This window comes from Dendrobium catenatum, unplaced genomic scaffold (genome assembly GCF_001605985.2).
Source record: "Dendrobium catenatum unplaced genomic scaffold, ASM160598v2 fragScaff_scaffold_1557, whole genome shotgun sequence".
Taxonomy (NCBI): domain Eukaryota; kingdom Viridiplantae; phylum Streptophyta; class Magnoliopsida; order Asparagales; family Orchidaceae; genus Dendrobium; species Dendrobium catenatum.
Window position 1 is genome coordinate 3,598,893 of NW_021320019.1, and position 26,284 is coordinate 3,625,176.

At 32.1% G+C, this 26,284-nt stretch overlaps 1 protein-coding gene across 3 annotated transcripts in view; it reads right to left on the reverse strand.

Moving 5' to 3' along the window:
* Window positions 1-4,210: 4,210 nt before the first annotated feature.
* Window positions 4,211-26,284, reverse strand: part of LOC110114100 — a 40,050-nt gene continuing 17,976 nt past the window's right edge. Inside the window, exons 6-14 of one of the 3 annotated variants that reach the window (XM_020846875.2) lie at window positions 22,361-22,484; window positions 19,530-19,610; window positions 13,816-13,914; window positions 10,981-11,139; window positions 10,816-10,879; window positions 10,639-10,709; window positions 9,750-9,794; window positions 7,125-7,295; window positions 4,211-5,022 (exon numbers count right to left, since the gene is read on the reverse strand). In XM_020846875.2, the coding sequence (XP_020702534.1) occupies window positions 4,591-5,022; window positions 7,125-7,295; window positions 9,750-9,794; window positions 10,639-10,709; window positions 10,816-10,879; window positions 10,981-11,139; window positions 13,816-13,914; window positions 19,530-19,610; window positions 22,361-22,484 (1,246 nt within the window). In that variant the 3' untranslated portion in view covers window positions 4,211-4,590. Of the gene's footprint in view, window positions 5,023-7,111; window positions 7,299-9,749; window positions 9,795-10,638; window positions 10,710-10,815; window positions 10,880-10,980; window positions 11,140-13,815; window positions 13,915-19,529; window positions 19,611-22,360; window positions 22,485-26,284 lie in introns of all 3 variants that reach the window. The other 2 variants (XM_020846867.2, XM_028700566.1) reach the window with 2 other exon arrangements.

The following is a 26,284-nucleotide window of genomic DNA, read 5'->3' on the forward strand; positions in this document are numbered from 1 at the left end:
TTGTGACCTATCGCAAACGATCCTCCCCCCACATGTATGTAAAATGATGCTGATATGTTATAACAAATGAATATATAATGACATGTGATTCACTTTAATATAACAAGAAATTATGCCTGTAACCAAGATGTTTTCCAATAATATCGAGGAAAGCGGGCCCTCGAAGTATTAGTCTACCAAGATGTAGTTTCTCCCACGACCAAACCTAAAGTAATGCCAAACATCCAAAAAAAATGTAATCTTGTGGGCTTCATCCCCAAAGATAGTTCTCTATACATGTTTGAGAGGACTGAACTGCCCAGTGACATCGTACTTAACTGCATCAAATCTTTCATAAGTGGTAGGTACTATAACAAGACATGAGAGTCTGAGCAGTCTAGCATGAGGAATCATCCAATCATGTATAAAATATATGCTTTAATATGCTGCATGAACACATTAGCATCCAATTCATCATATGACTCTTTGTAGAAGGTTCATAACAACTAGTGCGGTTGTATCATCTAGTTGATATGCGAATGCCCCATACCAAATGTAGCCTAGATATTATGATATGTGTGATGGTGGTATACAACCTCTAGATATGGGGGAGCACCGAGCAACTCATCATAATAATCATGCTAGGTCTCCCATCGTAGACTATGTCCCACAACAGGTGGCCCAACCATGGCATCCCCATCCACCTTAAGTCCGAGCAATACCTGCACATCTTATAGGGTGATGTTTTGTACTCAGGATAGATTTCAGTACTGGTGATTGTAGTGTAGTTCCTGAGTATTGTACATGACTTTTGAGATATGAATTGACTTGTATATTGATGTTTTAAATTTTATAGATGTTTGATAGACTGCTTAATTGAAGGTTTTAGATAACTCTGGTAAATTGTTTGGAAAATTGATTGACATTCTTTCCAAGTTAGATCTTGGGGCATCACATGAACTGCCCAGTGACATCATACTGAACTGCATCAAATCTTTCATAAGTGGTAGGTACTATAACAAGACATGAGAGTCTGAGCAGTCTAGCATGAGGAATCATCCAATCATGGGCAACAAGCGCAGTGATCAGATAATGGTCCATTCTAACATAAAGTATGTGCCAGATAAGATCCATTCTTATGACATGTAATCCATAAATAAATCTTCAGCATACAATCAAACACTCTCGTGTCATGTGTAGGTGTGCATCCCTTAGTAACACTGAAGCCTATGAATTTAAATTAAATTATTATCATCTCATAAACCATAAGTAAGAGCACGCATATAACTGAAATAATAATTTATACCTTATCCAAAGCAGCTTCTTTATGGGTATCGCCTAATGCAGTGATGCTCGAAATGTCAGTATCTTCTGCTACATGAGGCTAAGGTTCTGACGCTTTTTAAGCTCGATGAAGATGGTGAGATCGGCCACCCTAATCTTCCATATCTGTAATCAATTTTTTTTTTCAAATTGTAATCACAATATTTGCGTAATGTCAACATTAATATGAATAGTCATATAAAATCTTAATTTTTCCTATTACTTGAAAATAAACTTGTTTTCTTAAGAAACCATATTACACTAATAAAAGTAATTTCACTTATTCTCTGTTTCCTATTTTCACTGATATGTTCATTTTGAATTTATAACTTATTAATATGTTATTCATTATATAAGAAATCTAATATTCTAAAATATAATTTTTTAAAATTTAAATATTATAGAAGAAAATAAACTAAATGCAAAAAGAAAATTTAATTAAAACTAAATAATATTATATGATTTATAACATTTAATAAGAATTTTAGTTACACAAAAGAATATTAAATTAAGCAAATCATTCAAATTTGTAAGAAAATCAGTTACAAAATAATTATGGTACATAATAATAATCATCATCCATTATGAAATTAGCATGTGTTCTCAAATCAACATGTCTTGTCAAATCATGATGTATTGTTAAATTACCTAGTGTTATCAACTCAGCATATTTTGTCAAATCAGCCTGTGTTGTAATATCAGGATATATTATCAAATCAATTACTATTCTCAACTCAGCAAGTGTGGTCAAATCAGCCTGTGGTGTCAAATTAAGATGTAATGTCAAATCAACTAGTGTCTTAACTCAGCATATTCAAATCAGCCTATCCTATATATTTCGATATAATAAATTTGTATTGTCAAATCTATTATTAATGTCAAATAAAGGTATTCATTATTTTCTTACTAACTCATAATTGATCATGGAACCTGATGGACATCGCCTATAAATTAATATACGTAGCTGGTTCCCTACATTCTCCACTTCTTCTACATATCTTCCTGTGGTTGTTTTATTTTCTTGTGCAATGTATTAGAAAGAAAAAAAATCTTTGAAAAGCTTGATTATGGAGGGAAGCACTAAATTAAAGGAATGTTTAGCGCATTCCACTGATGATGCATTAGAGAAGATGGCCGGATCCTTCTTGGTTAGACATAAAAGACTACATATTATGGGACACACACGGTGTAGTTATGATGATTCCCTCTTACAGGGATGGAGCATGTTTGAACAAGGCAGGTTGGAAATTTCTACAAAGGAGTGTTATGGAAATGGTAGGAATCCTGACACTGCTAATTAACATTATGAAGACAATATATGCTGAAATAGGAAGGCATGAAGATTGAAGTTATTGAGGAGAACCTAACGGCCAATATATGTCATTATATTCTTTACCAAAAATGACATCATACGTCAGATGCATTCCTTGTTAAGACATATAAGAATATGATATTTTTGCCAGGTAGGAGGAAGGAGTTTCTCAATGCGTCACATTGAAAATGCACGCAGAAAAAAAAATATTAACTAAAAGGTATTGAATTTAAATTTTGCATATATCATATGTACAAATTTATCTTAATTGATCTAAATGTCAATATATATATATATATATATATATATATATATATTCTAATGATAATTCTCTGAAATTCATGTGCCAAGTGGAACACATTGTGCCAAATTATTGGAAAATCCCGATACCCCACCACTTCGTCCATAGGCCCCCTTGCCAACCTATACGATTATAAAAAATATAAAGGACCTACATATAATAATATTATAGGAAATTATAATCTACCAAATGTGAGGAAGTACCATATGAATATAACTGAAAGATTTAGATGAATGCTAAAACATAGATTTATGCTAACAAACAGGAGAGTATATAGTGCGAAATTTGATTTCTTTGATAAGCAAGTGATTGCTATGTACCACCATTTCTAAGATAAATGCACAACTTTTCTTTGACAAATAAGATATTTAATAAATCCATTTACAACAATGAAATAAATCAAGAACAAAAAGAAATTGATGAAACAAATCAAAATACAATGATTTTTCTTTTGATTATAAGAAGATGTTTTCAAATACTAATAATACTAAGAATAACAATCAAAATTCCAATACTTTTTAAAACATACAAAATTGAGATTCTTTTATTAGTCTTCCTATCTTAAAGTGGGTGCAAAAGATCAACTATATTTATAACTATACTGGGTATCTATAAAAAAGAAGTGGGCAATTAGAAACACCAAAATACGCAAAAGATGAGTAATGGAAATAATGTAATGTATCAAAAAAAAAAAAATTTTTTTTTTTTTTGCATAAAACGATTCATAAAAGGTTTAAATTGTTAGAAATGATCAAGCAATACTTCTCCATGATTCCGATCTAGAGTATGATAGTTTTTTTTTTCTTTCAGGAGAATACTTCGCTAGTATTGTGCTGCTTCTCGAGCTTCTATCAAAAAAATAAATCACTATAACTTAGAAACCCGGCTTGAAATGAGCTTCCAAAATTTTTTATTTCTATATTACTATATACTATTGTCTTACTTAGCCTTAGTGTGTACCATAAAAAAAGATACATAGTATATTATAGAAGAGTGGGGAGCAGGAAAATCATCCTACAGAAGGCCGTTGTGTGAAGCTCTTTCTTATTGAAGTCAAGTTAAAGCCTCCTACAAAGACTACAAAGAAGCTTTCTTTGAGATATTCAGGAGGAACAATCCACTATTTAACCGCTATTGATATACATTATCATCATTGCATGTCTGTCGAAGCATGCTTCCCAATGTGCGATAGCCGAATATTCCAGCTTGATAATCCACATCACATGAAAAAAATTATTAGAAGCAGATAACAGTCATGAGTATAAGCTATGTACTTCGTTACTCTACACACGTAGTTCATGCGATACACCGAATTATTTCATCATATATGCATGTTGATGAACGGAAGTACAACCATACAACAGTTTACTGTGATCCAAATCCGCACACAAGATAGGATGGGATGAATCAAGGACTTGGATTCCAGACGTTCAGAAATTCAAGCGATACCAGAAAACTCAAAACATGTCAAGCACCCAATAATGGCTATGGTATATATACAAAAAAAAAAAAAAAAAAAAACGGACCCCATCTTTTTTTCCTTTACAAAAAACACACGCGACATCAAGAATTTGCAGCAAAAGCAGCGCCTCAGACTTCAAAAGACTCCGACAAGAAGAAAAAATGTCACCAAGAACGTAAGCAATTAATAAAACTTTGACAAAATCAGCAGGTATTATCTACTGTTTCTGAATAGATTACCCCACCGTTGGGCCAATCCTTCCATGACATTGCTTGCCGGGTTTGTTGGATTCTTTTGCACCACCAAGGTGGCCCGCGTACCAGCTGCCATCTCAGTGTCTTGGCCTGAGCTACTTCCACCTGCAGAACTCTTATCATCGCCGGAAATGTCCTTTGAACAGGCACATTTCTCAGAGATTAATGGCTCGGTCTCGCCGGATTCTGTCATCTCCAAAGCAGGTTCTGTAGATGTTTTGATGTTTGTAATGGCGGAACTGGAGCCCTCAGCATCTGACAGTTCATTTGATGCTGGAATAGAAGCTGGAGGAACGAATAATGAGGAACTCCCAGAGCATTGCTCGTCTTCCTGGGTTTGCCCTTGTTGTTTCAAATCTTTTAAGGACTCAATTATTGCTTCCATAATCATCTGCATTGAGTTAAAAAACGAATGCATTTCAATAATAAATACAAACAAAAGAGATCTAAGTAGTGACGAATGAGCGCCTCAATTATAATTTTCAAGGATACATTCAAATAAAAGAGATCTCTACTTGAGCTCTGTTTGTCTTTAATGACATTCTTATCAGGCTTTGTTTGGTGGTGCTTTTTTCCTACTTTACAAAACAGAAAAAAAAAAAAAAAAACGGTGCAGTTTCTATGATTTTTCAGCATTCTTTTTTCCAAATTTGGAAGACAAATGCATAAAAACTGCTATCGGACTGGAAATTTTCATCTGTCCAACAGCTTTACCAGAAACAAAAACACATAAAAATAGAAAAAAGAGAGACCAAGTTGCAATTAGCACCGACAACATCAATGCATGTGTTCATATTAAAAAGTTTCAAGAATAATGAAAAAGCTAAACATCACATGTATCTAGATCATCAATTCCAAGTATGTCGTGTTCATGCATACAGCTTACCTACATATTATTGCATGGAGGTTATTTATGTGATTCAAAGACATGAACTCCAAATCAAAATGAAAAACGACCCAATACAATTCAGAAAGCTAAAGAACTATAAGATGACCGATTATGGTGCAATTATTGGCAGCTTATCATGATATTCATCATCTTCCTCGTCCTTAGATTTATCTCAACTATTTAAGGTTCACTTTGATGATGATAATTTTTAGAACATATTTGTACCTTTAATTCAAGTCAATGATACTCCGACATTATATATTAAGATGATATGCAATGTTCGACATATGTTGGATATTGACACATGCTCGACATCTATCCTACATGTGTCAAATATAGCTGTCATGTGTCCAATTAAAAAAATAATAAAAAGCAGACATGTCCGACACTCCTGTCATAAAAATTTAATTAAAAATCTCACTTATTTATTTTTCATTTCTCCCTCCAACACTTCTCTTGCAAATCTTTCCACCCAAACTATTCCTTTCTTACACGTTCAACTGGTGCTTGGTTGATATTGCCTGATTTATGCATCCAATCATTAGCTTCCAAAGCATGACTCTCACATGCTCGATTCCCAACTTCCTTTCCCCTCTCAATACCAAAGCTCAACTCAAACTCCGACGACCAAAGTCCTTTCCTCCCTCAATGCAAAAGCCAACCCCAAAGCCTAACGAGGCAATGATTGACATCCTCTTCTCTCGATGTCGAAGCCCGAGGTCCTCCAAATAAACATGAAGTAGTCAAAGAGAAAACAAATGAATACTCCAAATAACTATTCTTTAATTACAAACGAAACAACATTAATAAAAAAAAAAATTCACTAATATGCAATTTCAATTTTCATGCTATAATTTTAACTATTATTTGTTTAAATTGTATTATTCGATATTTTATATATATATCTTTGTGTATTGTGCAATGTGCAAAAAGAAAATAATGAGCACTGCTATAACTCTCTCAATTTATTCTCTTTATTTTGTTTAATTTCTATGCATTATTTTTAATTTTAAAAATATTAAAAATGAATGTTGTTTCTAATGCATATCCGTGTCCTATATTTTCAACAATAGACTTGTCTCATGTCCGTATTTCCACATTCATATATGTGCATCCTAGATTCAAGTACATCAAATTTTTTCACGGCTCACCTAGGAATGTAAATGAGTTATGTTTCAAGAAAGTGATGTGCAGTTCATAGACTATACACAAATTATTCAATTCAATCTTTTAAGCATCTACTTTCTAGGGATGTAATTCGAAGTTCAGAAATGTAATACAATTGTTATTGTTTATCAAAAAAATAAAAGAATCAAAATGAAGGGTAATGGATGATAATCATGCAAAAGACTCAAAATAAGGACTTCTATTAATAAAAATTGTGAAAATGTCTTCTTGCTTATGTAAAAAGATGGAAAATTTATCTTATATTGAACTTGCTAAGGACTGTATCAGAGTAGGCATGAGGGACAAGGACAAGGATCTAGCATGAGAGACGGCTATTGACAAGCAACTATGCCATCAACAATAAATAGAGTTATAATACAAATCAAAACTTGACAAGTAGAGCATAAATGTGTGAAAGTCGTACATGAGCCACCTACCCTCTCTTCATCTTCAATAGTGGTTGGCATATCAGATAAGCCATCAAGAGAATACTCCACATACTCACCATCTGTTCGGGCTGGAATAGGCCAGCTATTGGTGTGACCATTTGGAAGGGCATCAGCATACGGTCTAGCAGTTGGACCAAGATCAGATTCACCTCCATTTTCCTGCTGCAATTATTAAAAAAAAAAACTGATAATTGCATACAAGCTTCATACTTCAAACTGCCAAACTACAAGTCCAAAAGAGCGGGTATAAAGTTAATCAGCACATATTAATTAAGGTTCAGTTTAAATTAAAATTTACACAATGTGTAATAATATTTGATTTTTAAAAATAAGGCGATTAGCACTTTTTATTTTCATCTTCAAGGGTTGCATGGCACAGATAAGATTGAAGTTTACACCCATCAAGTCACTGGAGAGGTAGAAAGAAGATGGTGGCGCCATCTAATCAGGACTAGCAATTAGCTTCCAGAGCACAAGATAGGCATCTAGAAAAAGATTCAACACTTCAACATTGAACCTTCACTTTTTGGACTTCAATTTAAGTTGAACCTAAATGTGCACTTGTGCCAGTAAGCTCACATTTCTCTCTTCGTGTGAATAAAAAATAGACTTCAGACATGACCTTATAACTTCATTCTCCAATTCTAATGAGATTATCTATTAGGAGGCTTGATTTGTACGATAATAATCACATTGATTTCATATGAGATTCAATGTTGACAGATACATCAAATATTAGGAGAAATGATATGAGAATGTTGAATCAAAACTATATATTTATGTATTTTATACTAATGGATTCCTTCACAAAAGTTCAGGCCCAAATATGCTATTGACATCGAAGGCAAATAAATCTTAATAAATTTCATTTTAGTTTATTGTATTTTTAGGAAATAGTTGCCTTCCTAAAATACTTATTTTATCAATAGAGCTAGTTATTATTGTTGGGAAGTTCCTTGGACTTCCTTTGGCGTCTCAGTTCTCAACTTTTAATAAAGTTATCCATCATACTTCCCCTAGAAAGCTTATAAGTCTTCATCACCTCCACATCTTATTTTGATTTTGTTGCATTATTTATAATTTATTCGTAATAGCTATTTGTTAACATTGAAAAATTAAATGAAGTTCATAATGAATATTATACAGCGGCAGTGTATATTCATTATAATGTTTGGGCTAATAATGATGAAAACTACCTTGTAGCTTTGCATCCATCATCTACTCTTGTTACATTATACCAATAATAAATTACCTATGATAGCATTAAACACTTATATACATTGAGGAAACTAGTGCCTAATATAATAACCCAGAGAATATATATAACTAGAACTAACAACTATCGATTTAACTAAATTGACTGTGCTAGTTTCGCCATTTAACATTGTGAGAGTGAGAAACACAAAGGTATTTGATCTAAGGAAATCATGCACGGGGTTCCATCTGCTGCCAACACAAAAGAGAGAGAGGAAACAAAGGATTTCATCTTTTAACAATTGCAAGAAAGAGAAGGGGGAGAGAGAGAGAGAGAGAGAGAGAGAGAGAGAGAGAGAGAGAGAGAGAGAGAGAGAGGAAGTAATGCCATCAAGAGAGAAAACAGTTTTGTTGTTAACATTCATATGTGCCACTCAGCAAGGACGAGGAAGACCATGAGGAAGACTGAGCGTGCTATAATGCAAGAGAAAAAAAAAAGCAAAAAATCAACAGATGAAGAGAAAATAAAAGACAAAGATGAGGAGATCAAGAGAGGCAGAAGACAGGGAGGCAAATTGAACAAGCAAGCTGAGGGTTTGATAAACCGTGCACAAATGCCATGTAAGTCTTTATGGAATGCTTTTCTTGAACGTGCACAAAAGCTATTGCTATATATTTTTCCTTTTTTTTCACGTGAAATCTGATCCAAGAATCATTTGAATATTTATTTTGAATATTTATTTTCTATAAGATGGTGGTGAGACCTGCAATGCTTTATGGTGCCGAATGTTGGCCATTAAAAGAGAAGCATAATACTAAGTTAAGTGTTGCAGAGATGAGGATGCTTAGGTGGATGAGTGCCTTTACTGAATTTTCTTTATTAGATTTAAATGAGAATTTGACTTTTAACAGGGCACAATGGCGAAAAAGGATTCATGTAGCCGACCCCACATAATGGGACAAAGGCTTGATGTTGTTGTACAGGATTCAGTTTGCCTTAAAAAACACATCCTTTTATTTATTTATTTATTTATTTTTTTGAGGGGGGAGAACATTTAGGTCAATTAAGGCAAACTCATACACACACCACATACATAAGACCCGAACCCAAAACCTCTTAGTTGGTAACCAAAGCTCCCAACCAACAGAACAATGAGAGCTACGTGAAAAAAAAAAACACATCCTTAAAAGTGCGAGTATCATTATTACCATATAATTAATATCACTAAATGAACAAATGTCATTCATTCCACAAAAATATAGGTTCAAAAAATTTGGTACTACTGCGTACAAGAACCTAAACATGATTGCAATGTAGTTTCACACTAAAAAAATATATAACTACTCAATGGATAGTAAATAAGTGAAAAGAATAGAAACAAACATAAAATAATGAATAAATCAAAGCTCATATGATACCTCAGGCCCATGGATGTTTTCTGAACATGAAATATCAGAAGGAACCTGCAAAAAAGGATTTAGAAATGGTCCAGTAAATTTCAAAATATCGTAACTAATAAGGCTTCATTTTGCTTCATGAATGACACTTGAGCCAATAGAAAGTAGTAATAAAAACATATGTCAACAATTTAATTTGAAAAATCACATGCCAACTACCTTTGAGAGGGGTAAACTAAACCTGCAAATATTCTTTTGCCCTAAGCTAGCATGCAATGGCAAAAATATCAAACCTCATATAGCAAGCTTAACAAATATCATCGAGAATAGCCATTAATAAATAAATAAATAAAAATTATTTTATTAATTGCATTCCTTGAGGATATCACGGTATACATAATATTCTTTAAGATAGCAAAAGAAAAATAACAATCACAAGAACTTTTAAACTTTTGTGGCAAGAGCAGTTCATCGAAGATTTTTTTTATCAGTTCTAGAAACTTAGAATTGTTTCTTCTCATGAACATGCATTTAGAAAAACAATACATATCAAACATAAAAATTTCAATCATTTGACCTTTAGTGGCTAGTGGCCTTCTGAAAAATGCACCTTCAAAGATTATTTAAACAAGATAGAGTGAGATAACTTTCAAGTTTTATTCATTCTCAGTTGAACCATTATCAAAACAACTTGACAGAGTTGACTGATATTTATTTATCACATTGTACAAGTAATTGGTTAGTTATTTTTTTCCCCTTCATAGGAAAATATTACCTTGCTTTTTTCAGATAGGAATTTTAGAATGAACCCCAAAGGGCAAAAAATGTTAAATGTAAATTAGTTTTAAGTCCGACATTGTAAATGAACATCTACGAATCAATGCTTTCAGAAAATATAAGAAATAACAACCTCCATCCGACTCATTGGTCTTCTGGAACGAAGTTGAGAAATAGCATCCTCTGTACTGCTAGTTGTGAGTCCTAACAGAAATCAATCAGAATGTTATTAAATTGCAGTTTAGTTCTAGCTCAATATTCTCTCTCAAAAACGACACATTAAGGTGGCACAAGGTTCAAAAGTATTTGCCTGGAGCAGGTTCTATAAGTCTGTGATTTCTATATTCTATGTCATTGATAGTATCCCAGTTATCCTGCAGAAAAGATCACGTCAAGAAAAAAGATCAACCTCAAGATATGGTTATTAAAAAAAAGCAGTTCAAACAAAAAACATATATCTTGAACTACACTTTACCTGATCAAAATAGTCATGCATAGTATGAAGGTAGTGCTCATCAGGAACATACTTTGGAGGACTTAGAACATTATGGAAAAAAATTGTAATTGAATCAAAGTAGAATTGTGGACGCGGGGAGTTGTGATCACCATCAAACTTGATAATGTTCTTGTCACCCTACAATTTTGTACATTTATTCATGCACCAATGTTAACAACACCACAATAATATACCCACATAACCACTTATCAAACAGGCTACAAAAAAAAATCAATGATGAGAAATAACATTTAAGGGTTTCAAGAAAAAGAAATAATAATAATAAATTAAATCAATATCAAGGCACAAACAAAATAGTAAATGATATCAATATTATCATTATGCCATATTTTCCAATAAAAAATCAAAAGATCATTTTTCTCTCCTAAATATCATGTCCTTGCAACTAATAAAAACAAACATTTTGCCATTTCTTAGCGACAAAACCATTGATTTGGCTTAGAAGTGTGCCCAATGAAAACCAAATCTCAAAATAAATGAAAAGCGAAGAGAAAAGGCTACCAAATTACGGCCTGCCATGTTACAATTTATAACATCATATTACGGGTGGTAGCACCAGAGTTTCTCAGAATTATAGTCACAGAGGTAAGGTAAAACAATTTCAGCATAAATGATTCGTCTCTTTGCACATTCAAAAAATAAAACCACTAATACATTTATCAACAAAAGGGCATAAGTCTTTAAAGTCTCAAGTAATAAGTGGATCAATCTTCACCATTATGAAAGATGGGATGACCCAATTTCTCAGCAACTTGTGAAATTACCCTAGTAGAAATAATACAAATATATCAAGTAGTGCAGGTGATGAGATGATGGTCGTGATTGAACAGTTTGATTAATAAAAAAAGAAAAAAAATTGTTATAAGCAATGAAAATACTGGAAGAAGTGAAAGAAATCTGCTCAGAGAAAGAGAGAGAGAGAGAGAGAGAGAGAGAGCAATCAGACACACCTTAAGAGGGGGAGAATTCTTCGCAAATAATTGTATTTATCATAAATAAAAATCTTATAATGATCCTTTTTTATGAAGAGAATGTATAATCCAAGAAACAATAACAGAAGCAATCTTGATGCAATACAATTAACTAGTTCAACCCAAAAATAACAAGATTGTCATAGGTCAATCAAAAGGAGACAAATCAAGCAACAAAGGAGCACGGTAGAGCCAGATTTCACGACCTTTTATGCATGTTTTATTTTATCCAAAATTTCATGATTTGGATGGTAATAAGTGTAGAGTTAAATTATTCTTTATAATTATTTTTAAATTTAAAAATTGAATTTTTCCTTGTAATCCTATTTTTATAAATAATAACGGGATGTAATTAGATAAATATATTGATAAATGAAATTTATTTTGTGAGGCCAATTGAATGCAATTTCTAGATCTAAGTTCTATACATGAATCACTCCAAATCGTACATGAAGTTCCTTCTTCCATCCATTAATTTTGATATCAGAACAAGATTCAATCTCTTTTTTGACCATCAGACCCCAACAACTTGAATAATTAGACATTCATGTACAATCCAATTTATCAACAAGGATAATATGTCTATTCTTGTAAACCTGACTTGCATCAGCTATGTAACCACAATCATCTCCTTCCCATAACCTACCGACTTCACATGCAATCACAGGTGTTTAATTGATGATTTCGCCTCAAATCCCAAATGCATAACCCGACTTCCAGCATCACTCCACACCCATTCACGTTTAGCATCCCACATCTACATCATAGCCTCCCTATATGTAAATCTCTCATGGTGATTCCTCACCTTGATTCTCTATGATTCCTCTTCTACACAAAGACCCTCGCCTATAACTTATAATGTACCACATATTCACATGCCCATCTAGGCTTCACAATCACTTCTTGTTCACTATGCATTCAAAACGACTTTATGCTACATCAATACCACTTATATATAGTGATGCCAAATCTCCTTGCCACACTCAACACCAAGTATAATAGCTTCTTCACATGTTACCACTAATCAACATAAACTATATCACGCCTCTTCATTGCTCAAGTTTCATTGGCACCATATCACCATAAACAATAGATTTATCAACATATTTAAGCACCATCTTTAGAATCCTCAATTTCAATCTCTAGAAGGTTGTACTAATGTATGTCAATCTTCTTCTTTCAACTATCTTCATTCATACAAAAATGACAATGATTATGATTCTTATTATCATAATAAGAATTTTAGAACATATTAACAATTATGATTATGTTGATGGTTATCATTCTAGATCACAAAAATCTTCTTATTTTTGTAATTATGATGAAACTTTTCTTCATCATTATTAAAGATTTAAGAAGTATCCTCTACAAATAAAGCTATTTCTTCCAATCATATGCAATTGACTACATAGGTTCCAAATGTTCCTCTGGTCCCATAAATTTTAGAACCTTGTCCAGTTAAGCAGCATGTGCCAGAATCTTATGATCCTTCACTTCATAATGAGAATTCCTAGGTCTATTTTAAAGATCGTTTGAGATAATTAAACAATTCGATAAAACAACTCAAGTATATTTTCACTATGTCACAATTTTAGTTCCTTGTTGTAAAACTTGAACCTTAACAAAATAACAAACATCTAATTACAATCCACTACTCATTAATAATTAAACCTTAACAAAGATAGTTAACAACCTAATAATGGTTTAAATGTTCAAAAGAATAACCAATGAACCTAAAATTAAAAAAAAAAATAAATGAAGAAATACAAAAGGAAAAAAACACACAAAAGTTTAAAACAAGAGAAGGGCTGGAGAAATTTACAGCATAAGCATCATGTATACGGTCTGAATGATGTGGCTGTATAAAGTCATCATCAGTGGCATGTCCTAACAAAGCTGGGACGAAACAACACTTTGCTGGCTGCATAAAGCAAAAAAAAAAAATCCGAGGATAGAGTATATAAGTATATATTCAAATGACAACTCGATGATTCATATGTTTTATCAAATAAAAAAGGACATCTATCCGAAAAATTCAGTATGATACATGAAATCAACAAGAACTAAATAATGTAAATTAATTAAAATGTAAGTGACATAGTAAATAAATTACACTATAATAGCCCTAACAACTTTTCTACAAAATAGAAGCAGTAAGCAGCATATAAAACAGCCTTACGATGCTTATCATTCAGCATATGACCACAATTAAAGATTGCCAAAGATGAAACATGTAACTTAAATTAGAGGCAAGGAAATAGAAGTTAAAATACAAAAAAATGAAGCTAACCTTTTATTCTCTTAATTCATTCAGATAATGCAATTTAAAATCTAAATGAAAGATCCATAATGAATTCCAACCATTAAACACATCAATCTAGAGCATAGGGCAAGGATTTTACGATGTGTATAAGTACTATCTTTCAATAATTAAAACTTTTTAAATGCTAGAATGCAAACCGAGTAAATTGATTTTAAAATTATTAGATTTATCTTCCACTGCTTATGTGAGGAGCTAGAATAGTCACTGGAGTTAGGATTGCCCCTTACTGACGAGTATTAACAAGTACTGAACAAAGTTATAAATGATTAGTAAGAAATTAGTATCAAGAATTTAAAAATATATATATTTCCTTGAAATCAGGGTTTGCTTGAGAATTTTGTATTGCAAGCTACTCTGCAATGGGGCAAGAAATATAGACGGTCTATTTTACAAGCTTGAGAAGGTATTGTCCACTTGTTCACGTACAAATGCACAAAAATCAAGAATATACTTCCTCATGTTATAGCTTAGGGTTTAAAGAGCTCAGACCATTGATTCTTGTTTCCTAATTGCAGCTAAATCTCAAGATGCTTCTTTTTATAGATCTTAAGAATCGAGGACAACCCTAAGCTAGCCGTGACCATATAAGATACTTATAAACATAAATATTGTAAGAATAACGTGTTAGATGTCAATATTTACTATTTAGTTCATTAATTTAATATTTTTTAATATAATAGTTGGACCACATGGTGGCCCATCATACTAGAAAACTTCTCAAAGAACAATAATTTGTTTTAAATATATAGGAAAATGAGATATGACAATGTATAACATTGTCAGCTTTTCTAACATCATAAATTCTATTTGTGCTATTGCAAACCATTTTTGTTATTTGGATGACATGCATACAAATAACAATACCAAGTCTTTATCTCATTGTAATGTCAGCTACATAAATCCTTTTTCTCTATTGTGTCCAAATAAGAGTTAAATTTTCATCTAAATCCAATAAAAATATCATTTCTAATACGTTCTAGGGGTGTAAAAATGGGCATTCGGTTCGGGTTCGGATCGAACCCAGAATTGACCCGGGTCCAAATAAGTTGACCCTAACCCGACCCGATTTTGTAAACGGGTCAAAATGTCTGCCGGAACAGTTCAGGCTACTAGGTTGACCCGATCAGACCAACTAACTTGGTATGGCAAACGAATTGACCTGACCCATATGACAAACGGGTTGGTTGAACCCATAATTTTTTGATTGGGTTCCAGGTCAGTTTAAATATTAACACCTCTAATATGTTCTAACCAAGTCGAGGGCAAAGAAGAAAAGAAAGATTTATCGAGGTAATTAATATGATTTAAGTAATATGGAATATTTAATTTCATATTATGTAAGGGTTTAAAAATAGATAGTGTAATATGATAATTTAAAAACAGTTGATATTGTTTTAGGGATAATTAATACTTTGAAAGTAATCTTTGGCAATAATTGAAGTACTCACTGTTATCTTAAGTGATAAGAAATTTTTAATGTTGCTTTAATGATATTTGAATTTTTCAAATTAAATCTTAGTAGTAATTAAAATGTTGTTGATATTATTTTAGAACAGTGAGAGATTTACATAGTTGAGCTGGGATAAAATACTAAAGCACAAAGAGATATCAAGGGGAGTTTAGATAAGGTTACATATATGTTCATGGAAACTTTATTTAAAAGTAATGGAAGTTAGTTGAAAAATAACAAGTTAAATTTATGTAATTGTATATGTGATCTTAGATGTTACATTAAAGAGATCATATAGAAACTATGAAAGTCTGGAAAAGGATTTCAGCAAAAAGCAACGAAGTGGGTGATTATATTGTTCATAGCAATTTTAGTTTCTTTTATGTCATTTCAATTAATACTATATCATGCATATGTATTTATTGATATTTAATTGTCTGATATGCATCAAATTGAGTATGACTAAGCAATCAAAGCTTACAATATATTTGTATGGAAAAATAATAACAAACAACAATAAGTATATGTAATGGAAATGAATTGAATGAAAAGAATTATAATATATAAACAAAAAAATTGAAAGGAAAAAGATATATGCATGCAAAATACAGGAGTTCATCCCCTTATGATATTGGTTGGGGACGCAATATACCCGTGTACGTTAAAATGGAAATGGTTGTGTACATTTATTGGTATAAAATTTTAGACGGTGCTCCTGTACTAAATGAAAAAGGGAAAATGAATAATTGGGAAATGAAAAATGAATAAATGAAAATGAAATGCAACATGTTACGTGACAGATATATACTAAGGATATATATATATATATATATATATATATTTTAAATGTAAGAGAAAATTTATTGAATATGATTTTATGTATGTATAAATGCTATGCTAGAAGTTGTGATTATCCACTGAGTTTACTAGGCTATGATGCACCGACAGAGACACAGGACACGACTATAATAGAAAATATAGGAAACGGATATGACATAGACACGACATTATAATTTTTAAATAGCGCATAGAAATTAATATAGTATCATATTAGAAATGATAAACAATAATAAATCAATATCATAATTACTTATCTAGCTTATAATATAAAACAAATAAGCATTGAAATGTCTAATACAACCACAAAAATATAAGCAAAAACTATTTAGTACAACATGGTGATAAACTACTAATAACTTGTTAACAAATTTAATAGTATGGACTCAAATAAACTCAAGAAATTAATGAAATCTAAAGACATGAAACAAAATTTCAATGTAACGGTTCCACCATAACCCTAAACGGAGGAAAAAACTGATGTTATTACCTTGGTAGAGATCAAGAGTGATAGAGATCTAATAATCAAGGTCGTGCATAGATCTAGTGTTGTCGACATAGGTCTTTGTATACACCGAGCTAGGGCTCTTAGGAAAATTAATGTAATCGATCTTGGTGACCTCATCTACTCGAGAGCTAGGCTCCTTCGGCCTCGCTTGCTTCCGTATTAGCCTCATTTGGCCTCGCCAGCTCACGTCTTAGCTTCCTTTGACTTGCCTGCTTGTTAAATGAAGAGACGACGCTCGAGTAAACCCTAGCCTATTCAATTGCGAAAATAAAGAATATAAAGGGATACAACACACACAGCTACTTAAAATGGGTTCATTTTATTATTTAGGATTTTTTTATAATTAAATATTAGGACACACGTGTCCGACACGAGTGTTCGTTTTAATTAGACATGTTTTGGCCGTGTCCAACACATGTTCCAGCCATTTCGAGATCGAGTCCGACACTGTATACCTTCATAAGGTGTATCAGTGCATTATAGTTACTAGGTAAAACTCAAACAACTAAATAAATTTTTAGGTAAATCTTTTGATAAATAGAAATGGATGAAACAGAGGAATACATCTTCAGAAGAAGCGATTGAATGAAGAAAGGTAAAATCTGGTTTATGTATATTCACTTGAGATCTATAAGTTTGTTTGTGGCTCTTTAATTTTATGAGTGATGCTAATATTAATTTTTTTTTTTCATATATTTTTTTTACTTGTTTATGTATAAGTTAAGGAAATGAATTAACTGTCTGACCATCTGTTTCTGCCTCATTAATTCGAGCATCTGGGTCGGGTTATAACAGGAAATGAGCATGCATATTATTTCAAATGTCTTATGTTACTATAATTTAGAAGCATGAATAATTCGTTGAGTTATTTTATAATACTCTTTTTATTGACAATAAATTACAGGTAGTATTCAAAAGCTTAAAATGAGTAGAAAATGAGATAATGCATATCGTAGGCGCGACGCTCCAAGGGAAAGGTAATTATTATAATTTTTTTATTTAAAGGTTTTTAGTGGCTCTTTTAGTTTATTGGTGATAATTTTAGAAATTAAAAATTTAATCAACCATATGACCATCTACTATTCGTACCTTGTTAATTCGAGCCTCCAGGCCGGGTCGTAACATAAAGGCAAAGTACTCTTTTATTTTTTTAAAGAAAAGAACAAGGCACAATTTAAAAAATCATACAAAACAAGTCTCAATAAGCCCAATTCTCATATTTTGATGTCAGGATCTATAACAGATTCAACCTAGGATGCAAGCTCTATAGCATAATTATGAAATAAAAAATCATTCAAATCACCATACACTTTCAAAAGAATGGCAAGAAAACATGCAAACAATGAAAGAAGAAGAGTCAGGAGAAGGTAATATGATGACCTATTTAATGATTGATCAACAAACTAAACATAAAAGAATAAATACTGAAAAAGAAGATGATAGAATCTAATGATTACACCATGAAACGTTAGTGCACAAATAAGTACAATAAGATGCAAATAAATCACAAAAAGAACGAACTTTAGCAAATTATTGAAATTCGTGCAAAAGAAAATTGTTGAGATTATGAAGGCCAAACTATGTTCCCATAGCCTGAAAAAAGCATTAGAAAGGCATTCCAAAGCTCAAATTTTCATAAAATTAATTGCATAATAGATAATTCAGCTATTAAAACCATTGCAAGCAGAATTTCATGGTTTTTTATAATCATTCAGCAATTCACTCGTGACATCCATATCAAAATGGAGTTAACAACATTACACATATGGTGGATACCCCAGGGTTTCAAAAATATTCAATTGGACAAGGTTGATTCAATTTATTAAACATTACAAACGCCATATTAACCATTTCTCTTTAAACTATCTGACTTTGATGACTTTTATGTCAACTCTTCCCAGAAATCAGCTTATAAATACACTAGCATCTTTTGCCACAAAAGAGTTCTACACTGAAGCTCTTTAGCATCTTAGTGTGAACGAAAACACTAAAATGAAAGAGAAAAAAGCCTTCATGTCCCTAAACATTTCAGTGGGAGATCAATAGCAAAAAAAAAAAAAAGTCAACATTTTTATCTTTCACCTATATGGTGAGCCCTGTCTCCACCTTGAAGTGGCTATATCAGTCCACTGACATTGGATCCCAATCTAAAGAATCCTAAGACTGCCAAATAATATAAGTTTATCATTATTTGATTGTTTCTTTCAGATTGTTCAATTAATACCCAGCAACTCTACAAGAGCACTGCAACATGTTAAGCATTCATATTCTGCTTGAAGACTTAAAAGCATAGTACATTTAACCATTTAAAGAAATTCTAACTATAGAAAAGAAAGAAATAAAGGAAGAAAAAATACAAAAAATTAAGAAACTCAGGAACTTAGAGCTGGCTTTTTTAGTAAAATACTAAAATTCAACCTGAATAGCATCCAGATCCATAATGTCAAAGTTTGCCTTCCTCTTGATAATCTTGCGCATGTGTTGTATAGCAAGCTTGACCTGGACAGAATAATTAATTGTTTAATTTTCGAATGACAAATGGGATAATTGCATTTTTCTACAGCACAGTTTTAAGCTCAATAAAAAATTGACTAAAAATAAAAGTTTCAAATACTCCAATAGTATTACCGAACTCGTTAAAACTCCTTAATGAAGAAAATAGCATGATATTAGCTTGTGCTGGCCAACTTGCCACCGTATATATGACAAGGTTTAAAAAAGTAAAATCGGAAACTTGGGTGTTTTTCCTTTCTGAGGTGAAGCATAAGCATAGGCCACAAGCAAATGGAGGGCTAAGCCTCAAACTAAAAAAAAAAAAAAAATTAAAGATAATTCATAAATATGATACAAATTATTAACAAACAGTTAAAATTAAAAACCTAAACACTAAAAGAAAATAACAACAATCTAATTAAAAAAAATAGTTAAGAAGATAATAAAAAACTGTTAAAAAAGCAAATGAAAAAACATTTAAAAGAAAGCTAAAAAATTAAATTAAAAGAAAATTTAGAAAAATTAAATGAAAATAGAAACAAGTTAATTAAAATAAAAATCAGTAAAAATATTTTAAAAAAAAAGCTAAAAAATGAAAAAGACCTAAAAACTTTAACTCTTTATCTTCAAATCGATCTAAACTCTAAACCTAAAACCTTAAACTCTCTTGTATATTACTTAAAAGTGTTTTGATGTAAACATTAATCTTATGTGTTCGCCAAAAATGCCTCGAGGATCTACCTTGGTGTATGCATTTTGCTAATGATATTCTTCTTGTTGATAAGACTAGAGAGGGAGTTGAAGGTAAACTTGAATTATGGAGGTCAACCTTAGAGTCTAAAGGTTTTCGCTTGAGTAGATCTAAAACTGAATATATGGAGTATAATTTTAGTAGTAATAGACCTAGCGAGGGGATTGTGACTTTGAGTGATCAAGTCATTAATAAGAGTACACATTTTAGATATCTTGGATCTATTTTTCAAAGTGATGGTGAAATAGATGAGGATATTATTAGCAAAATTCAAGTTGGATGGTTGAAGTGGAAGAATGCATCGAGCTTGTTATGTGATCCCCTCAAACTTAAGGGAAAATTCTATAAGATGGTGGTGAGACTTGCAATTCTTTATGGTGCGAATGTTGGCCTTTAAAAGAGAAGCATAATACTAAGTTAAGTGTTGTAGAGATGAGGATGCTTAAGTGGATGAGTGGCTTTACCCTTAGAGATAGGATACGAAATGAGTATATATGTGAAAAGGTTGGAGTAGCTCCAATGGAAGATAAGATTAGATGGTTTGGTTACATGGAGGCCTTCCGATGACCCGGGTAGGAAAGTAGAGGTATTAGATTTGACTTATGTTAAGGAAGGTAGGGAAGATCTAAAAGATTTGGTTAGAAAATATTAGAAATGATCTTTCTTTATTAGATTTAAATGATAATTTGACTTTTAACATGACACAATGGAAAAAAAGGATTCATGTAGCCAAACCCAAAGGCTTGATATTGTTGTTATTGTTGTTGTTGTTGTTGTTGTTGCTGCTTCCACCACAAATGCCTCAAGAAAAATTGGCTCGAAACATGCGACTTGAATGAAAAAAGAAAGTGTCACTCAAAGTATCACAGCCTCAAGATACTTATTGGGTGTCTTATGGTGAGGCACGGTTCAAGGTAGGCGCCTCAAGAGTCTTTTTAAACCATGGATTATATAAAACTAATAATATTGTTCAAATGAAGGCTCTCCAAATTGCTAAATAAGGCCTGAGCTGAAGTGACCTAGCCTATAAGGAAAGAAAGATATAATAATAGATTCACATTCCATCACAATCACTATGCACCTTATCCAAACTATTTGGGAGTAGCATTACATATCATTACCAGTGATGCAACTGGCTTTCATCTACAAGACTGGACACTGAATAAATTCTATGGGTTTAACTTGTGCTTGGTTCAACTAAATTAATGGTTCACCTGGCCAGATCAAAATGGACAGCCAGGCTCAATCCTGACATGGCCCTCTAGTTAGGCATCCATAGAAACAACTTTCTGAAGGGAGGCAGGCCAAGAACATAATCTGCTAATTTGGTCAGTTGAACGTTGAAATAGATGCAGGTGTCTAGGGAAACAACGTGAACACTAAATATGATCACAAAAGATTTGCTCTTGTTAAATGATTTTATATTATGTACCGTAAGGCAGAACAAACGAAACTGCAATAGAGCTGAGAGCTTTGTTGAATAAAATTGCTACTTAAGAACTTACATCAAAAATCAAGACCACATACACAGGTAGCTAACATTTGTTTGTAACAGTAGTGCGTACAGAATTCCATCCTAGTACTGGACAAATAAAAACAGCAAAATCAAATAAAAGTAGAGGAATTTTTTGGCAGTGGAAAAAGAGCATGAGCAAGGATCACGACTCAATGCATGCATGCGGAAAAAAAAAATTGAAGTATTTTCTTATGTGAAAAGTAATTATTAATCAATTTGGGGCTTCACTATAAATTTGCAATTTATGATCTGAGATGTTCGAACTTTTAGTTCCGTTGATACCAAACTCATAACATATGAACAGAGCCTAAGGATGTGTGCTTTGACATGTACATCTTATATATCAGTATATGTTGTGTGTGCATGCATAAAAGAGAAAGCACTGGACTGAATTGTACTATTGATGTTTTAAGTGGAGTTCTTAGGTTCAAATCCTTGAAAAAAAAAGGACAAATTGCACATGTGAGCCTCAGGTAATCTTTTTCATACAGTGAATTTTGGTAAGGGATATTTGTATGTGTCAACTAGCTCCATCATTAACTCCACAAGATTCGAAAATGGGCTATCAAGAACCATTCCTGCAATGGATGGATCTTCAGCTCCATACATCAAACTGCAAAACATGAGCATTATTAGATATTAAAAATATATAGTCATAATGGAAAATATATAATTTGAGAGAAACGTCATTACTATTCTGCAAAACTGTTACTTATCGGAGTTCAGCATAAGGCAAGATATGGTTATTTATTCTACCTTGATGCTTTATATCCGATATATATCAACGACATGATGACATCTCAAAAAGTCAAAAAAGGTATAGCAATAAAACCAAAATGGTTGTCATACCGAAAAGATTTGGACCCTCCACGATAACCTAGTAAATAAAAAATCTCCGACATACAATGCACTCTGGACAATTGATGAACTCCATCCAAAGTTTGAAATTGCACAGACATGTATTGAGGTATTTTAAGGTGAAAACCTTAAAATTTAAACATTCAGTTAATTATATAATATCTAAAATTTTCAAAAAGTTGAAATGAAAATTTCTCCTAGAAATTATTGATCTTCATCACATCATTATAAGATTAATCTCAGGTGAAGACTATACAAAACTCATTTCTAAACATACTATATTAATGGTTTTCCAATGTGTATTATTACAAGGTCTCCTAATTTTCATGCATCTATGCAACCTCAAATCAATCCTATTTGGGTAGTTTTTTCTAAACTACATTTGCATTTCTTCAACCAATCCACTTCATATTTTTAAGTTCTATCTTTGGTATGGCTGTCAATTCCTGACACGACCCGCTAACCCGACACGAACCCGACCCGGGAAATCTGGGTTCGGGTGTCAACCCGTAACCCGCTCGGGTCGGGTCCGGGTTGGAAGGTCTGACCCGTTTGCAAAAACGGGTCGGGTTCGGGTTGACCCGTTTAAATTTGGGTCGGGTCGGATTCGACCCGAACCCGACGGGTTGACCCGAATTGACAGCCCTAATCTTTGGTAATTTTTTGCAAGTAGCTGCTACTACCAATAATAATCTTTTGAGACCTATTTGTTGCCAGAATTTTGGTTGAAATGGATGTTATATTATCATTGAAAAAAGAGGTGTGGATTGGCTCCAGAGTATTGTGATTATTGATAGAAGATAGTATTCAAAAGCATTACCTATATTATTTATTTTGTAATTTTTTTTGACACAATTTCACTAAATGATTTTAGGTACATCCGGATCTAAGGCAACCAAATGTTTGGACAAAAGGGTCATTAAAATGTTCAGATCTTTCCCAACCCCACAATAATTTCTACTGCTCCATCATTAGTAAAATGTTGCTCCAGAGTTTAGGATCAATTGACTTTCCTCGAGATCCTAAGACTATTGTGCCAAACCCTACTAGCCCTACATGTATGATGACTTATGCATCTTTTGTAAGTAAGATAATGGAATTTGATTCTCCAATTATGGAAGTTTACCTTCACCCTCTTATCAAGGAAAATCTAGATAATCATGATGCTTAACAAACTAATGATTCTAACAAAAATATTGAATAATGATCTTCTTGGTGGATAAGAGGTTTCAAATCATATTTACCAAATGAGATCGTAATAAAAAAATACCATCATTCTCCAGTTTTCACCAAGCTTCAAACATGATAAATCCAATGAGCTCTTTCCCTCTTTTAGTGTTTTCTCATATCGTTGAGCATATTATCCTTTAGCTTTTAACTTCATATATTTGCTATTTTGTACTTTTCCTTATACTCTAGCAATTCTAGGCAATTGTTGTTATTGTACCTATACCATTTTCCTAGTGTAATATTGTGTTTTATTTAAAATTTGTTCCAGCAAAAGGCATTATAAATAAACTAGGTAATCTTAAAGTGTTTTTCAATGATTAAATTGTGATAGAAGATGATGCTCCTAGACTGACATAGTAGGTCTGCCTAGACTAGGGCTAATGTAAGAACTGGTTGGACAAGTTCAATCAAACCGGTCCTTTCTCAAGCAGCAGGCGAACATGAGAGGCTGAGGGAGTGCGTGTGGGCCGAGCGAGCGAGTGGAAAAATCCATTGAACTAGAGAACCAATGCGATTGGAAGTGATTATATGTAACTCCTTGCGTGAGATATCAAATTTTGCTCACTCCAATAGAACCGTCAAAAGAAGGCAGTGACCGAGAGAAGACAATGACTGAGAGTAGAGGAAATTGGAAGAGAGGAGAGATATTGTAAAATAGAAAAATTAAGAGAGAGTTATTTCTTGTTGAGGGTTTGTCGTCTCAATGCTCAGCGAGAGAGTTCTTGAGCCTCCATTTTTTAGGATGGGAAAGAGTAAGTCATTTAAAATTTTCTTTCTCGTTCAAATATAAAAATAATATAAATGTATAATTTATAGTTTTGACTAAAACAAAAGTAAATGATCGTTTAATAGGAAGAATCTAATTGATGGAAATCTCAAATCAGCAAGAAAGAAAAAAAAAAGAATTATTGAGGTAAGAACTTACAATTATTTTTAGAATTTAACAGTAGATGTTGTAATTGTAATTATGATATAACAAATTAGAATTATTTAATGTTTTATTAATGAGGTTTGATGAATTTGAAATTATTTTTAACAAAATCCAATTAATTCAATGTTACCTTGATGACAATTGATTTCTTTTAAGTGGATTAATGATAATTAATACAAATGAATATTATTTAGAACAATAAATAATTCAAATCGTTGAGCTGACAGCTGAGGAAAAGTGCTGAAGATGACAAGAGTTCTTAGGAAAAGATTAAATAAGAGATACATATATGTTAATGGAAAATTTAATTGAATTTAATGAAAGTATAGTTTTAAGAGAACTATGCAAATTCATGTAATTGTGTATGCAACCTTAGGTGTTACATTAAAGAAAATCCGAAATTCAAAAGATTGTCTACACACAAAAGAGAAGAAAATTTGGTGATTACGTCCATTCTATAGCAATTTTATTTTATTTTATTTCATTTCAATTATTGAATATTATATCATGTACATATACTTGTTAATGTTTAATTCTTTGATATGTCAGATATGCATCAAATTGAGGATGACTAAATAATCAAAGTTTAAAAATGAATAAAAGGAATCGTAATATGTAAGCGAAAAATATTGAAAGGGAAAAGATATATTACATGAAAATACAAGAGTTCACCCACTTATTGTATTGGTTGGAGACGCAGCGTACCCGTGCATGTTAAACGGAAAAGTAAATAAAAATGAAAATGATTATACATTCATTGCTATAAAATTAGGCGGTGCTCCTGTAATAATTGAAATGTTAAAGGAATAAAGTTTATTTAAAGAAATAAAGTTTTGCTATACATTTATACTAAATATTCATATGTATTTTAAATGAAAAGTTTGACAAATTAACATGACAATTTATATGCATTCTTAATTATTATATCGCAAATTATAAGTTTTTAACTGAGTTTATTATAAATAACTCAAATTAAGATAAACCTCTTGTGGATTAGATGACTGAAAGAGAAGAGTTTGTGTACAAAACAAGGGGATCAACTAAAAATAGATAATAACTTGTTTGTTATATATTCAAATTGGAAAATTGTTTTAGTGATTCTTTAATTATATTTTGGATATGAGTCTACTAAGTAGTTATTGTTATTGAAAGAACGATAATAATCGTTCGATGTTTATTTCTGCCTCATTAACTTGTACTTTCAAGCCGAGTCGTGACAGCTAACTTGGGCAACCAATAGTGTTTTGGAAAATGCAAACACAAACAATGTCTCCAATCAATGATCCGAAAATAACAGATCATAGATATTTATTCTACGAGTGCATTAGCGATGATAGATCCAATTTTTGAATATCGAAGAGCCATAATTCAAGACCTTCCTATTCATATCCCAT